This window comes from Podarcis liolepis (assembly GCF_965112155.1).
Source record: "Podarcis liolepis genome assembly, chromosome: 12".
In the NCBI taxonomy this organism is placed as follows: domain Eukaryota; kingdom Metazoa; phylum Chordata; class Lepidosauria; order Squamata; family Lacertidae; genus Podarcis; species Podarcis liolepis.
This window is the reverse complement of record NC_139563.1, coordinates 36,631,622-36,648,012: the sequence shown is the minus strand read 5'-3', so window position 1 is coordinate 36,648,012 and position 16,391 is coordinate 36,631,622. Positions and strand designations below refer to the sequence as shown.

General features: G+C 41.1%; 1 protein-coding gene across 1 annotated transcript in view; it reads left to right on the top strand.

Annotated features, from left to right (window-relative positions):
* SKAP2 (src kinase associated phosphoprotein 2) overlaps positions 1-9,399 on the top strand; it is a 109,285-nt gene extending 99,886 nt beyond the window's left edge. Inside the window, exons 12-13 of the mRNA XM_083468498.1 lie at positions 5,111-5,212; positions 7,219-9,399. Coding sequence (XP_083324624.1) covers positions 5,111-5,203 — 93 coding nt within the window. The 3' untranslated portion in view covers positions 5,204-5,212; positions 7,219-9,399. The remainder of the gene's footprint in view (positions 1-5,110; positions 5,213-7,218) is intronic.
* Positions 9,400-16,391: the final 6,992 nt, after the last annotated feature.

The following is a 16,391-nucleotide window of genomic DNA, read 5'->3' as shown; positions in this document are numbered from 1 at the left end:
TCTTCTGTCTAATGATAAGCAAGGGCTGACAGATTACTGATCTTTGTGAGCTGCTCTGGGAACCTTTTTTGGGCTGAGCCGCAGGTGTAGAAATAAATTGATCTTTAAATAAACCAATAAATAGATGTCACTGTGATTTAAGCAATTGTAACTGTGTTCTGACTCACAGCTATAATTTCAGGTAGCCAGATACTTGCATTAAGTGCTTCGGGAAGGATGGCTAATAGTTCCAGATGAAATTTGGGTGCATGGCTTATTTTGAAAACGTCACTGCTGGTTGTCCCTTTATAGTTTTCCTTCCACAAAATTTTAAAGTATTTTTTTCTGCCTTCTCTTCCTCTCTCCTCGTCTCCCGGCCATACGCACATTTGCCTTTAAGCCATTCATTATGTGGCTCTTTAATTTCTTCCGAGTGTTATTTTCATACAATAAAGCATTACAGTGCTCCTGGATCTTGATAGCATTTCTACAGAAAGAGAAAGAAGCTTTGTGTTCATAATTACCTAACATTGTCAGGAGCTGACTGCAGGCCTCTTCCTAGCGATAACAGAATAACCACATCATGTAGCTTTATAGCGCATGATTAATAGAAAATAATTACACATCCTACAAAGGAATGCAATATTTCTTATAAATTGACTGGAATGGTTTCCTGCAGATTAAAGGACTCTTCATTATTTTATCAGTCTCTCTGAAGTGGAGTCAATTGCCCAAGCTGGAGCTGGTGGGAAGAATACACACTCCACCTTCATATGCTGAGGAATACCAGATAGTAGGCTTATTCATACCTGAATAAGGTATAAATAAGCAGCTTACACAACAGGCTCTCACGGTGCTGTTTCCCCACAAATATTAAATAATTTGCTGATTGATGCTGTCATTCACTGGCTGTAGGATAAAGACCGGCTTTTAAATTCGAGAGACCTCCCAGTAATGAACAGAGCGTTGCTGTTGGCAGTGTTGCAAGAATCTTTGCAATCTCCTGAATGAGATGGAGCTGTTCCATAGCATAAATTATTTTGTCTCCTAGCATTTAGTTATGAAGGAGTGGCTACATGCGTCTTACCTGCATTATGATATAATGCGATCAGTCATATTTTGCTGTTCGCTGAGTTGATGTACAAATAATAAATGGCTGAATCCGGAGTAGATCGAACTGATCTCTGATTGTGCAACAGAGCTTTGCTGGCTCGCCATCACTGCATTCCTGCCCGCAACACACCCTCACAGTGGGATGTGTGGCACAGGAGAACAAGGTGGGGCCGCCTTGCAGAAGCGTATGTGCTTTTCCACTTACGCAGGACCCCCGAGCCGTGAATCAAAATGCATGGCAGCTTGTTGGTTTTCAGGGAACCTAGAATATACGAATTGCCCTAATGCTTATATTTTCCCTGGAGGTGAATGTTAAGGCTTTTTATTCCATATGTGCGTGCTAGTTCAATAACTAGCATATATGATTCTCAGAGTAGCCCGAATCAATTACCTTTAGAGTCACTTGTAAGTAATGTATCTGTAACAGAGCTCTAAGAGCAGGATCAAATTGGTTTTTGTGTGCATATGAAAGTCAGAAGCACTCTTTTAAAAAAAGGAGAGAGAGATGTAAATACATTAACCAGTTAGAAAGAGGTCTCTCTGCAATAACGACTCCAGCCGAAGGTTAAAATATGGCGTTCCCAATCAAGCGGGTCCTGTGTTTTCATTCCTACTTGCTTATACTACAAATGCTCTAATTGGGATTCATGTTGCTCGTGAGGCTCATACCAAGAATAGCAATGATAAAATAAAAGCATCTGGGTTGCAGGCTTCTGCCTCTTCCTGGGCCGATGTCTGCAGCCAATCCATAAATTAGCTTACTAGACTGTTACATCTCCAGCCACTTCATCTTCAAGTTTAGCTTCACGCAAGTGCATTAAACTGTATATTCCTAGCAGCTAGAAATTGTTTTCAAAAAGGAGGAGAAATTTGGTTTTAAATTTAATTTAATTGGATTCTTCTGAAGCAGCTTTCTCTCCGCCCGCCCACCGCAAAATACATGTTATTTCCAAGTTCCTGAAATGTCTGCATGGGATATTTCCATTCTGTAATTTAGGAGACTGCTTTTATTCTCTGCCATTAGTCGTAAAAGCCCTTAATGATCACTTAACTAAAGCAGCCTTCCGCAAACCTCACGTTGTTTTGCTCCCTGCCCCATCTAGGAACGATTTCTACGGCTAGTGTTCGGAAAGTGGTCCCCCCCCCCGACTTTCTCCTCTTTCTCTTATTTTTTGGGAAAGCTTTCTTGGCACCATTCCCTCCCGCACAGGTGAGGGCTGGCACCGTGAGTGATTGCTCGCTCTTTAAGTCTGCAGGGACATGGATTGTATATTTAAGCAGCCCAATGTGGGATGAAACATGTGTTTATTAAACACACACACACAGCTGGAACATCTGAACCCCTGGTGAGGCGGCAAAGCTCCTCTTTGCCTTTAAGGGTTTTGGCCCCAGAACAATCGTTTCGAAACTGCAGCAGGAGAGTCGTTGGCCTGGTTGCTGTATGCGCTGATGAACCAGCATCATTCACTCCAATGGGCAAAGGGGAAATCCGATTTCTGCCTTGGGACTTCTCTTGTTCCCCTGAAGGTGCAGGGCTTCCGAAGCAAAGCCTGGGCATGCTTCTCATTGTAGGTGCTCAGTTAAATGAACATGCTTAGTGTATTTGTTTTTAACATCCAGGCAAAGTTAGGCATAAAATAAAAGATTGCGTCCATCATGAAAACTCTGCCATCTTGTTTATGTTAGGGTATTACTGTGTGGGCTCGCATGCACACACAACCATACACACACTTATACATGTGTAAAACGTGTAAAACATCCTGTATAGCCCCATCCTAGCCAGAATACATCTTTTTATCTGAGAGCAAAGGAAGATCCTGCTGGATCAGGCCAGTGGCCCATTTATTCCAACATGCTCTTCCCACAGTGGCCAACTAGATGCCCATAAGAAGCCCCAAAGCAGAATCTGAGCATTGGACTCTACCCACCGACCAGAGTAGCCATTAATAGCCTTGATTTCATTGATTCTCTCTAAATTTTTAAATTACAAAGAGGCACCAGGATCATATCTTGACAGATCCATGATCTGTCATCGTTGATTTACCTGCAGAAGTAGTTCCCCTGCTTTCACACTAAACAGTCAAATTATAAATTAAGGAGAAGCCCTTTGAAAATGAAAAAAAAAAAAAGGTGTGGCATATTTCAGGAAGCAAGTTGTAGTTTGGATTGTTTGAACAGCACCATCCAGGCTAATGGGTGGAAGTGACTGGGAGACGTGCATTTATGAGAGATGGATGAGTTGGGGTGGGAAGTATATGGACTTTGGGGGTAATATATATGGCATGAGTGAACAATATTATTGAAGAAATCCCTGTAAGGGTTGGGTATAATTTCTATCCTTTTCATATAATCTGTAGAAAAGGACAGGTAAAATTTGCATCTCACATACATGCCGGAATCCATTCAGAATGCCATCCGTGCTTAGATTCAGGTAGAAAACAGCTTGCTTCATTCTGCAGAAGTTCTCTACATTTGCAACAGAAGGTTGATGCTCTCTCCTATATCAAAGTCTTTCTGTGTTTCTGCTTTCCTCGTCCCTCATGTGGTCACTGTCAGCCTGATTTTGGAATGAGCTCTCTGTTTTCATACTGCTGCCTGCTCCACGCAGCGTACGAAGGGGCAATTTCAGCAGCTGGAAGTTATTGAGCTGCTGTTAGGATTGATCTTAACAATATTTACCTCAGAGGGACAGAAATTAAATTTGGATCCCACAATGCTCTTACTTGGTATTGCTTTTGGAAAATATTATTTCCTTAAACTATCATATACTTGTTTTGTTCCAGATTTATCTCGCTACGCCTAAGCAAATTTCAAACCAAAATGCATTAGTCACCTGTCAGGCATATGAGAACTGTGATAGAATTTTCCGCATAAAGCAATGGTGAATTCTGAGAAGGGATACAGGCTGTGTGTGGGGGAACATCGCCCCTCTACGTCAACTTAACTTGGCATATATGTGAACTTAACTAACCAAGGTTCTTTACAGCTCAAGGCTGTGTTACTGAATGGCTCCCAGCTGATCTCCATACCTTATTATAAAGTATTAGTTTTCAAATGTCAGCTGTTGATACGGTTTTGGGTGAAAGAATGTAAAAAGAAGGCAGAGTATGGCTCCCTGACTGTAGGGGAATTCACCCCATGAGCCTCATGACCTGTATTTCAAAATAATAATAATAATAATAATAATAATAATAATAATAATAATAATAATAGGAAGAAGAAGAAGTATACTAGTGATAATACCAAACCAAAACCCACAACACACAATGACCCAGTTCACACGATACAGTAAACCACAGTTAATGTTTTCCTGATCTTGCTCACTTTGCTGCTCCCCATTTGAGTGTAGGAGACACAAACCATGATCTCTTGGTTAGTATTGTGTCCATCCAATCCTGGGTTTTTAGTATGTTTTGTTCAAACCACAGTTAGTAAGCCAAGAACAAACCATGGCTCCAGATCGTGATGTGTTTGGCATGAAATGAGCCACGAGATCGTTGGTTTATTTCTCCTTCAAACTAGCAGGGGGGAGCAAAGCAGGCAAAACCAGAAAGTTCAAGGTGAACCATTAACTGAGGAAAAGCAAAGCGGGTAACCAGGAATGAAATAAGGCCAATGAAGACTGCATGGTTTGGATATTACTGTTAAAAACAACAACTAGACGTATATACAAACTCTACAAAACAAGACATTAGTACAATCACATTCTGTATTGCTCATTGAGTGAATTTTGGCTTGCTATAGGTAGCTAGTATTTCTCTCTCTCTCTCGTCTCTCTTTCTCGCTGTCTCTCTCTCTAGGACGTAGTAACATAGTCTTTAAAAATGTAATTTCCTGTTTTGCTTAACTGCATTTCAAGTGCTTCAGAAACACATACACACGCAATTCCTTAATGTTTTAATTTTCCATTCATGCTTTTGTAACTGTATATAAGGAGGAAACCTAAGGAGTCACATGCAAAAACTCTATTGCATTTATATCAGACTAAAGGTTAATATTGCATATTGTTTTCAATTAGGAGTACGGTAGATTTGGCTGGTGGGTAGGAGAAATGAAAGGAACCATTGGCTTGGTGCCTAGAGCCTACATAATGGAGATGTATGATATTTGAGAGGCCCGGGTAAGTACATTTTAATTCAATCTTCTGTAATGGCTTATATGTTCCTTGCTCTCTGTTTCATACAGATTTCTTTTCCAGGAATCTTCGCTGGAGTTCTGTTAATAAAGACTGCAGCAAATAAAACAAAATAAAAAATGGACCCGTAGTGTAGTTTTAAGTGAAATAAAATAAACTATTGTATAATGGGAGGAAATAAGTCTTCCACAATGCGTCCCATCCTTCCCGGGTGGCTCACCATATTTCAGCCTCAATTTTTTGAGGGTGCCTACAGATGTAATGTTGAAGCAGGAATCGCAATGGATTTTCTTTCTGCAGGATGAGGCTCTTTCGGCCACAACATAAGTGGCATACAGACCAGTAAACTGAACACTTGATTCACTACCCAGTCTTGTCCTTCTCCTTATTTTCCACAGAGGTTCCCTTTTTAAACAGAGGAAGAAGCATCACCTGTAAATTTAGTAAACTTTAATTCTAATAATGGTAACCACAACAGTAATCATAATTCTATTCCCCACTTCTTCTCAAAGAAACTAGTGTTAATATTTTTATTCACACTAGTTGTAACAATATCATACCTAGGAGCACAAAACTGCTTCCAGGATGGGACAGGGGGCAAAGGGGGCTTTATGATATCAGGTGGTAGCCTAGATATTTTGGACTGCAACTATCTACTGCTGCAGGCCTGGCTGTGGCTGAAGAGAGTTGTAGTCCAAAATATCTGGAAGGCACCAGGGGTGCTGCTGCTGCTGCACAAAGCCCATCAGATGCTGTGTGCACTTGTGGTTTTGCTTCAGACACTCAGAACTGCTTTTTCCTGAGCAAAACCAGCAGGCAAAAACCATTCGTTTGAACAAGTTGGTGAAGGTGCTCTCCCAGTGCAGCAAATAGTGGCTCAAATAATGTGGTGTCTGTATACGCCCTGGAACTATTTTAAGGCAAATTCTGAGCGTGATCCAGTCAAAGTGATTTTTTAAATTATTATTATTTTGCTTTAGAATTCCCATTATGGCAAGCTCTGTTAGCCACATTCCGTATTCACAACAGCCTGATGATGATGATGATACTGTCAGGGTGCTTCCATGTTTCCAAATGCCATATTATAGGAATGGTCTTACATGAATGGCTTTCAGGCCATTCAGAGAACAGAAAGTGCTGCTTCCTAGGATTTCTTTACATCGCCAGTAATGCTAACGCTAGCTTGGGGTCATGACTTGCTTCAAATCGCAAATACCACTTGTCTGTGAATGTTTCTCCTCTTTATATTATTATCCCAAGACAAAACAGCTCCTGATTATTCCTAGACTCTGCAGTTTTAAATTAATTCAACTCTGGGTTTCACTCCGCGCGATAAGGCAAATGCAGCCAATCAGATGGCCCCATGCAGGGAAGTTATTCTGCATTGGTGGGATAGTTGCCACAAGTTTGCCACAAGAACTTTTTGAGGGAGATTCCCGGCTTGTCATCAATGGCTGCTGTTGGTCAAGCAATACAAGGGATGGACAGAATTTATGTTCCTGGAGGAAATAAGTACAGTAGAGCAAAGTGACCTAGCCCCCTTACCTTTCGTGTCTGACCTCCTGATCTGTGGTTTTTAGAAGTCTGTAATGGGCACAATCTGGCTAAAATTAGGGAAGGTGGGGCTTGTGAATTTTATTAAGGCCCTGCCCTATCTTTTCTTTTAAATTCTGAACGCTGCAGATAAATGATGCAGAACAAACACAGCATTCTGTCTGTGTCTTCTTACCTTTAGTTTTTGTAGTCTGGATCGTTGGTGACTGATCATAGAGCAAAAGTCCCATGTCTGCCTGATTGGATTGTGCAGTTTTGCATGTGCTCATCCGCATCCATGGGGAAACTAATTCACTGGTGTTAGGTATGGAGCATTTAAGGATTGCCATTCATTTCAAAGTGGTGTGAGTATTTTCTTACACATTAACTGTGGGCTTCTTTCTTTCTTTCTTTCTTTCTTTCTTTCTTTCTTTCTTTCTTTCTTTCTTTCTTATTAGGTGGATTCTACAAATTATGTGAAGCCTGGCACAGACGTATGCCAATGCAAATCTGCAGGTGCCTAGATTTTAGCAAGAGCATTAACCCTAATATATTGCACTTCCACATATTGATTCTAATGCTGTATTTTTATATTTAATGTTTATTGTGAGTGTTGACGTATAAGTTAAGCTAAACTTTTTTTAAAAAGAAAATCTCTGCTTATTGTAGGACTCAAATTATTTTGCATTGGAGTTATTTGTTAAAACTGTTGCGTTCAGGCATTTGTTATACTTTTGCAAAACGGGCATCACACACAGGATATGTATCCTCAGCAGCTGCAGCTGAAATGAATGTCAGGGAAATCTACAAGAGATTCTGGACCGTCTCGCATTCATTTCAACACAAGTGACGCAGAAGACATGTCCAAAAATCGAGCTTCTACGTTTTATACACAGCAAAGGGTCTTGGATGTGAAATATTCCTCTGGTTTCTTTCTTTTTCCTAACGGTACATTTTAATTTAGTGGTATTTTACATTTTTAATTACTTTCACATTCTTTTAAAATGCAAAAGTCGACGACACTGTGGTAGCAAATTATATATGGTGTGAAATTATATCTATCTATCTATCTATCTATCTATCTATCTATCTATCTATCTATCTATCAGTCTTTGATTATAGATGCTTTATGTTGCACTTTATAGAATACATTCTTACATATCCTTGGGCCAGATGTAGAGTTTTCAACAACAACCCCCACCAGCAACCCTGAATATTGTGAATCTTTGCTTTTCCTCTTTTTTTTGAGGGGGGGGGGGAGAGATTACCGTCTTTTCTTCCTCTTTCTGGTTCTGTTGTCTTCACATTTCCTTTCCTCGGTAAGTCCTATAGATGATCCACAGAAAACCAGGATATGCGTAATAGAGGGATTGTGTAATGATGTACCAACATGTCACTGAGACATATCATAAAACCAACTGAGAGTGCGAGCCATGCGGGGGGAGAGGAGCAACCCCTGCGAAACCATGAAAAAGATGTGTGCGCTGTCGCCCCTGAACATGTTTGCAAAAAGTCCCCCTTCCAGAATCGTTCCAAAAAGAATCAAAAAATGTTCCCACTGAAACGAATGGTCACAAGTTAGTAGCTAATTGAGACCTAAACGTGACTAACTTGGTACGCTTTGCTACACTCACATATGAGGGAGCAAGTCCCACACTGAACTCAAAGGGGCTTACTTCTAAGTAGACATGCACTGTTTTTCTGGATCCAACTCTCTTGTTCGTGAGATTTTCCTCCCCGGGGGCTGGGTGGGGAGCATTCAAACATGTCTGCTTTACAAGCCAAAGCACTGTCTTCCAATCCAGTCCAAATGACTAAAGGCTTCCTCAGGTTAGTGGAGAAGCTGGCTTAAATCCCCGAGAAGCAGTGCTAGTCAAACAAACCAGAATTTACATCAGTGCTGCTTAGCACTGATCTGAAGGGGGAGAAATAGACTTCTCTGTACTGCCAATGTTTGCCAGTAGATGGCAGTAGACTTTCACAGCATATTGGGCTTCTGGGAAAACCCATCCCCCACCATCACGCTCAGATGAATTTTTTGCGACTTAAAATATTTGGAGGACTCCCTTCCCCTTTTCATGTAAATCCAGGAGAGGGAGTCCTTAGCCAGCTGATGAATGACAGATCTTCAGACAATTTTTCCTATTGATAGGAGAATATAGACAGCAGCAGTTTTATTATTTCCATAACCTTCGCCCCCCCATGCAGTATAAAGTGATATATTTAGCAAACACACATGCACATTGCAAATGAAGATATTTCAAAGGTACCGCATCCCCACCTTTTAAATAGACATGCTTTAGAATAACCCTGCAAAATAAAAGGGGTGAAATGTTTGCTTTGAAATCTTGACAAATACCATAACCTTTTTAGGGGTGGGGTGGGAGAATCCCCCATTAATGTGTCTCAAACAGAAGAAAACGTTGCAATATATTCTAATTGCTTCTCATTGTTTACTTATATTTCCTTTGCGTTCCTTGGAATACTGAGAGAGCTGTTTTGTAAGTCATATTTTATGCAGCATTTTGCTTGATTATTTGCTCTGTACCGTGGGTTTGTACTCTGCCGCCATTAGATCTTACAATAATGTTCCACGCTGCAAATTTTTAAGGTTCAAATAAAGTTTAATTGTTTGCAAACTGTTATGATGCTAATAATTCAACAGCCTGCTGTGTTACTAATGAAATTACTTTGTTATGATTAATTTGGAAAATAGTGTGTTGATTGTAGTAATTAAACACAACAAGGTGAAGTAAATGATTCTAATGCCATCTGGCCTCCAAAGTGAATGAAGAAATGAAATGGAGCTGTCATCTGAATTTATTCAGAGGAGTAAGTGTAATACAAATGCCTTCAATTGCAGTGCCGCCGTGATGTAGCCATGCCACCTTATATAATGATTTCATATACACCGCCTGCAGTAATTCACTTGCTTGGGAGCTTACATGCTCCAGAGCCCCTCCGTTCTAAAGACTTCTTTGCCTCTCGTTTAATGGTATCTGCCTTTCGCATGGCCAGGTCTGTGAGAGCAGACAATGCCACGTTTGCACGCTGAAAACGAATTGCCACAGGGAACAATTCCACTGCTGTGTTCTACAGTGCGACAGAAACCTGTGCAGACATGACACCTGCTGTTAAACTCAGGGATTGGCAATAGTGGAGGCGCAAATCTTCTCCTCCGTGTTTCAGCCTTGACCCAATCTCCCTGTAAAAAGATGGTTATTGATTACAGTGGTACCTCGCAAGACGAATGCCTCGCAAGACAAAAAACTCGCTAGACGAAAGGTTTTTCCGTTTTCGATTTGCCTCGCAAGACGAATTTCCCTATGGGCTTGTTTCGCAAGACGAAAACGTCTCGCGACTTTGTTTTCTTTGTCTAAAAACAAAGACATGTTTTGTTTATAAAGTTAATTTATTTTCCCTTCAATTTTTGAACTGCTCTTTACAGTATGTGTGACTTTAAAGAGCAGTTAATAAACTGTTGTTGTACCAAATTTGGCTTTGTTTGGACTTTTTTTGACCATAGGAACGCATTAATTGATTTTCAATGCATTCCTATGGGATTTCGTGATTCGCAAGACGAAAAATTCGCTAGACGACAAAACTTGCGGAACGAATTAATTTCGTCTTGCGGGGCACCACTGTATAGGTACCATACCTTATAATCTCAGGAACAGGGCCCTGTTTGTCATGACCGGTGAGGGAATGGCATGTTAAATGGTTCTCGTGTGAAATGAAATAGCTCAGTACTATGTACTGGTACTCTTATAATCCTGCGCACACACTTGGAACACAGTGAGGCTTACTTACAAGTAAACATGCTATATATATGTGGGGAAATGTGGGGATTTTTTAATAAAAAAAATGAAATATTTTCTTTTTCAGAAGGATTAGTGGAACACTTCTTGCAGCAGATTTAATAATAATAATACTGTTGCAGACAGTTCATTGTACTATAAATCTCTTTAAGATCCCAGATTCAAGTATAGATTAATGTTAGCGATGATAGAATTGTAGCTGCATTTGACTGGATTGTTAAACAAGCAACACTCTTGGATCGTGATTATGGAAAAGCACTTGCAACTTGCTGCAGCGCTTGGGAGGTGCTGGGTGCTTAAAGAGCTGTGGGCACGGGCCCATGACATGAATTTACATAACATTTGCATGTGCTAATATATGTGCCACTGACTCAGTTAAGATGTTGGGTGGGGGGTCTCATCAGCACTGCACCCGGCAGTGCATATAGCCACAAAAGCTTTTTAAGAAAATAGAGGAAAGAGACAGAGATCTGGGGCCTGACACAAAAGACCTGGGTATTTTGGTCCACTTTGTGAGTAAGCCTGGCATTTTGCGCCTTGGATTCTTCTTGCTGCTCACTTGTCTCAGATTCTCCTCATCTTCTGCATCAAGTGAAATAACAGAGTTGAGGGACAAAATTACCTGTACAAAGAAGTTCAGAATCAGAAAATGTGGATCTTTCAGACACAAGTTCTGATTAGAGAAATAAACTGGAATTATGTGAATAACTTCAAGCACATACTGTTTACCGGGGTGGAATGGGATATAAATAAAACCAGTGGCTGAATTAGCCTATAGCTGCTGTGATAGTAAGGGTAAAGCGACCCCTGACCATTAGGTCCAGTTGTGACTGACTCTGGGGTTGCGGCGCTCATCTCACTTTATTGGCCGAGGGAGCCAGCATGACTAAGCTGCTTCTAGTGAACCAGAGCAGCGCACGGAAATGCCGTTTACCTTCCCGCCGGAGTGGCAGCTATTTATCTACTTGCACTTTGACGTGCTTTCGAACTGCTAGGTTGGCAGGAGCTGGGACCGAGCAACGGGAGCTCATCCCGTCGCGGGGATTTGAACCACCAACCTTCTGATCGGCAAGTCCTAGGCTCTGTGGTTTAACCCACAGCGCCACCCGCGTCCCTAGCTTCTGTGATACTTGCTGCCTAATCCTGTGCATGTTTACTCACGTAAGTAAGTCACCTTTAGTTGAGTGATGCATACTCCCAGGTAAGTGTACATAGGATCAACAAAGAGAGGACACACTGTTGCAGAGATCTCTAGATCTTGGGCTTCACAGTGATGGGGTCAATAGCAGTGGACAACCTTTCTTAGATCACAGGTGATCCGGTCAAGACTAGTAGTGCAATACCACACATAAATGTCTAATCAGAAGTACATTCAAATGGGATATACACCCAAGCGAGTGTGTACAGGTTAGGAACATTGGTGAGTTGCACTCGGGTCTCACTGAAATCAATAGGAAATGAGCCCTAAGTAGCTATTTCAGTGGGACCCAAGATCAACTAACTTAAACTTGAGCCATCCCAAGGATAAGGTGGATAAAATTTCTGCAGATATTGAAGGTAATCTCTCCTATTGCCCCTGAGCATCAAGTACATGTTTCATAGCTTCTCAAGAGTAGGATTGTTTAAAAACACCACACACAAGGTCTCTGTGCTGGTAGAAAAGAAAAGAAAAGTGGGGTGGGAGCGAACCTATGAGACGTAGCATAAATGCTTAGCCTAGAGAAGACAACATTGACCTTAAGATGTCACCACAAATTCATCTTTTAGGCAAACCTACGAAAATCTGCTCTTCTCTAGCTGGATTCTGGATTAGCATTCTTTCCATTAGAGGCAATTGTGTTTCAGATTCAGAATAAAAACAGGCTCTCTTCTACTAGTGTGCATCTTGGAAGAAGTTCATTTCAAATTCAGCCATCTCCCTAGGATTTATGTTGGGGGAGGCAGGAATATTGTTGGGCAGGGGCAGAATTGTGATACAATTGGTCAGCTAAGTGTTTTTTATTTATTTACTTGATTTTGAGGGGTGGCAGCTGCCCCCCTCTGGCTATGCCCATGGCCATCTCTAACCTGACCCCTTGTAATGTTTTGGCCTATAACTCCCATCTGGTGGCATGTGGTGAATTTTTTTGTAGGGGGACAGTTAGGGCCAGAGCCACCAGCTTGTAAGGGTGATGGAAAGGGGGACATGTGTGTGACATGTGGATGAGCATTGCTTCCCTCCCTAAGCCAGGCAGAAGCTTCCCGGGCTTTGGGAAGGAGGCGCCAGGGGAACATTTAGGGGTCTAGCCTAGGCCCCTTAGTCTACTGACCATACACCAGTGCTGCCATCATCCCTGACCAGTGGCAATGCTGGCTGCGTTGGATGAGAGCTGTAGTTCAAAACGCCTAGAGGACATCAAGCTAGGAAAGGCTGGTCTTATTCAATACAAGGCCTATGTTCTGTTAGAGTTGCCATATGTCCAGAATACTGCAGTCGGCAGCAGTGTCTGGGCAGAAATTGGAAGAATGTCTGGGAAAATCCGGATGTATGGCAGCTCATGGCAGCAGTGCCATTTTTGCTGATTCCATATAAAAATAGCTCAACAACTTTGCCACTGTTTGAAATGTGGCAACCCTAGTTGTATAGCAATGACGCTCGACTTCTTAAGACAATCAAGTCTTACTTTTGTATGTGTAATATGAATGCCAGTGTCTGTGTAGTCAGTTTTGCAGTCACATAGAGAAGTTTCCCGGAATCCGTTCAGCCACAGTGAAGCAGAAAGTCATAGGGGATGGCAGGGGGGAATGTATTTTGCTGCATACTTAAGTAGGCAGGCTGCTTCACATTGGCCTGCTCTGTATTAAATACTAGTTAGAAACTGGAAGTTTGGAATAGGGAAATCATTAATGAAGTTCCATCTGTAAGAACACCAGCAGATGGGCCCTGCTATATTGTAGAACGCTGATCAAATCTACATGGAAGGCCCCCATCCATCAATTTTCTGTGGACTCCTAGCAGGCTGTAGTTATATGAAACAGAGGAGCCATACTTCATTAAACAGTGGTATTTATTAAAAACTGTATATTTCTTGAATTTATACTGTACCATTAAACTGCTTCTATATATATATCATTCATTGTGACGATCAAAGTTTTAAAATATATGGAAGCTTATAAAAATTGTGCAAGCTGTTCCCTGCACATTCACCAACAGTGCAGTCATGATTTATATTCATGATTTCCAAAAGTGTGATGTCCTTCCTGTGCAGAGTGCAGAAAGTGTGCAGGAATGAAAGCATGTAGAATATCGCAAAAGATCTCAACAACATTTCCTTAGAGTAACAGTATATCATTATGGCAGTCCTAGAAAAAATATGTATCTCCTTTAATTACATAAAAATGTCTGGTCTATCTCAGTTATAGCTAATTAGGTTGGGTAGTTTGGGTGCTATAATATTCATTTAGTAATTTATATCCTGTTTTTACAGCAATCTGTTCAAAGTAGCTTACAGTAAAGATTTGAATGCGACCAACATAATGTTTCAGCGATTAAAATCTTAAGAATCAAATCATCAGTAGAACAATTGGAAAGAATACAGTACATCAGATCCAGGTACAAAACTAACTGCACCGGAGTGTTCATTTCATTGGAACTAAACATCAAAAGTTTAGGTATGCTTAAAACACCAAAATTCATGTCCAAAGTTTCACTAGCTCTAAGCAGAGTTTGTGGATTGAATGCTCACCCATGTACTTCACAGAACGGCCTTCACTGAAAATTATGAACATGCAGAATTTGAATCTGTGTGTCCAGCAGTCCTTCTGTGATAGAAATCATTTGTGTCTGGTAGAATATGGACTATTTTCTGAGCAATAAGAAGTCCATGACTTTTCTCGTGCTGGTATCCCATCTGCATGGAGAAGATCTTCATATTGGATACCTCTCTTATCCAGATGGAAACCGGATACACGCTGCAGATTTTTAATTCCCACTTCAAACATTCAAGGTTTGGAGAGTTTCAGTTGAATTCTAATCTCTTTCCCTTGTGTAGTTTCCTGGTTGCACATCAGACATATGTAAACATTCTAGATATGCATGCTGGAGCTTACAGCAACGCTGGGACCATCTTCTGTGCATTTGAAACAAGCTGCTTCCAGGTGTAGACACCAATTATTTAAGAATGGGTCAGTGAAGCAAAGTGATCAGTGTCAGATAAACTCGGCTTGAGATGTGTTTCATGTAAGTTTTGTCAAATACATATTGATCGAACTGAAGCCATGCTTGAACACACCAGAGTTCCAACATGTGGCTACAACTGACCCATCCACTGATTCTTCATTGCTCATTCCAATGGAGGAGGCAGGGTCATTGACACATTGCGTGAGTGCTCTCTGTCTGTTGGAGAGTACGGGGCAATTGAGGTCTGCAAAGGTCTTTCTACACATCTAACCAATGTCTGCATTCAGGTAGGTAGCCGTGTTGGTCTGACGCAGTCTATATAAAAAAATTAAAAAATTGTGCAGTAGCACCTTAGAGACCAACTAAGTTTCTTCTGGGTATAAGCTTTAGTGTGCATGCACACTTCTTCAGATACACAGATGCAATCTGTGTGGGAAGGATCACAACATTTCAGTCCCCGCTGTATTTTCTCGTATGTGTACAAAATCTATCACTTCCTTTGGAAGTTTATCTTTATGGATCTCCCAAGTTCATAATTAATCTACAAAGAGGACTAACTATTCCAAGACTGTTTTCTGTCATCAGGGCTCATTCAGTTTGGCAAAAGCATTTCCTAAATATCACACATATCCTAAATATGTACCAAGATATCTGTAGAAGGACCCAGCCAGAGCTAAACAATAATATTCAGGGTATCACAATTCTTGAGTGGGATGACCTTCATTTATATGTCTCTCCAACCATTACATTTGCCTTCAACAACAGCCCCTGAGGTGGTGTTTGGGGGGGAGGGAGTAAGTAGTAGATACATTTACAGATGAGGAATTTAGGCTGAGAGAAAGGGTTGCATAATGAACACAATGGACAGATCTAAATTATGGCTCTCCTTGTCAATGGTGTCAACTGAGAATCCAGAAGCAAAGATAGATCTAAGGGCACCCCAAGACTGTAAGCATCATGGTTAAGAGTATCTCAAGGGCCTACGTAACACCAAGCCTCTACTGGGCTTCACACCAACAACATCTCAGCATTGTCATCCTTGAGTTAGTCCATTCCCTTCTAGCCCATTGCTTTCAGACTCCAGTTCAATGAACCTATCAGATACCAGCTATATTACATCCATGTTTTAGAATCCAATGAACCATTAGCATTGCCCCCTTCCCCTTTATTCATAAATGACAGTAGGGGTGGGGTGGAGATTCGGATCATATTTTAACTCATACTTACCTAATTTGTACTTCCCAAAACAGTACGTGAAGCGAAATTCAGCTACCCTTTGAAATTTGCACTTCTCCAAATTTTACAATGCCGTTCTCCACTCAGGTAATGCATGTATTATTATTTTCATATTTTGCCATGAACACCACATACCTAAACTGTGATTTGTACTAAAACGCTGACGAATTTCGGTAAGGACTTTAAAAAAAATCACAAGCTGATGTTGAAATGGGCAGAACCGAATTTGAGACTTGGAAAACGAGAAACAGACAGAAAACAAACTTGGCAGATCCCTCTCTCTCTCTAGCTAACAAGTCTTCACATGAGGCGTTCTATGAATGCTTCCTATGCTTTCAGCTGTGTGCAGCCTGCTGCCACGTAGGTGTGCCTTAAGGAAAACAAGCAGTTTACACATACGGTGCTATGATACCACTTT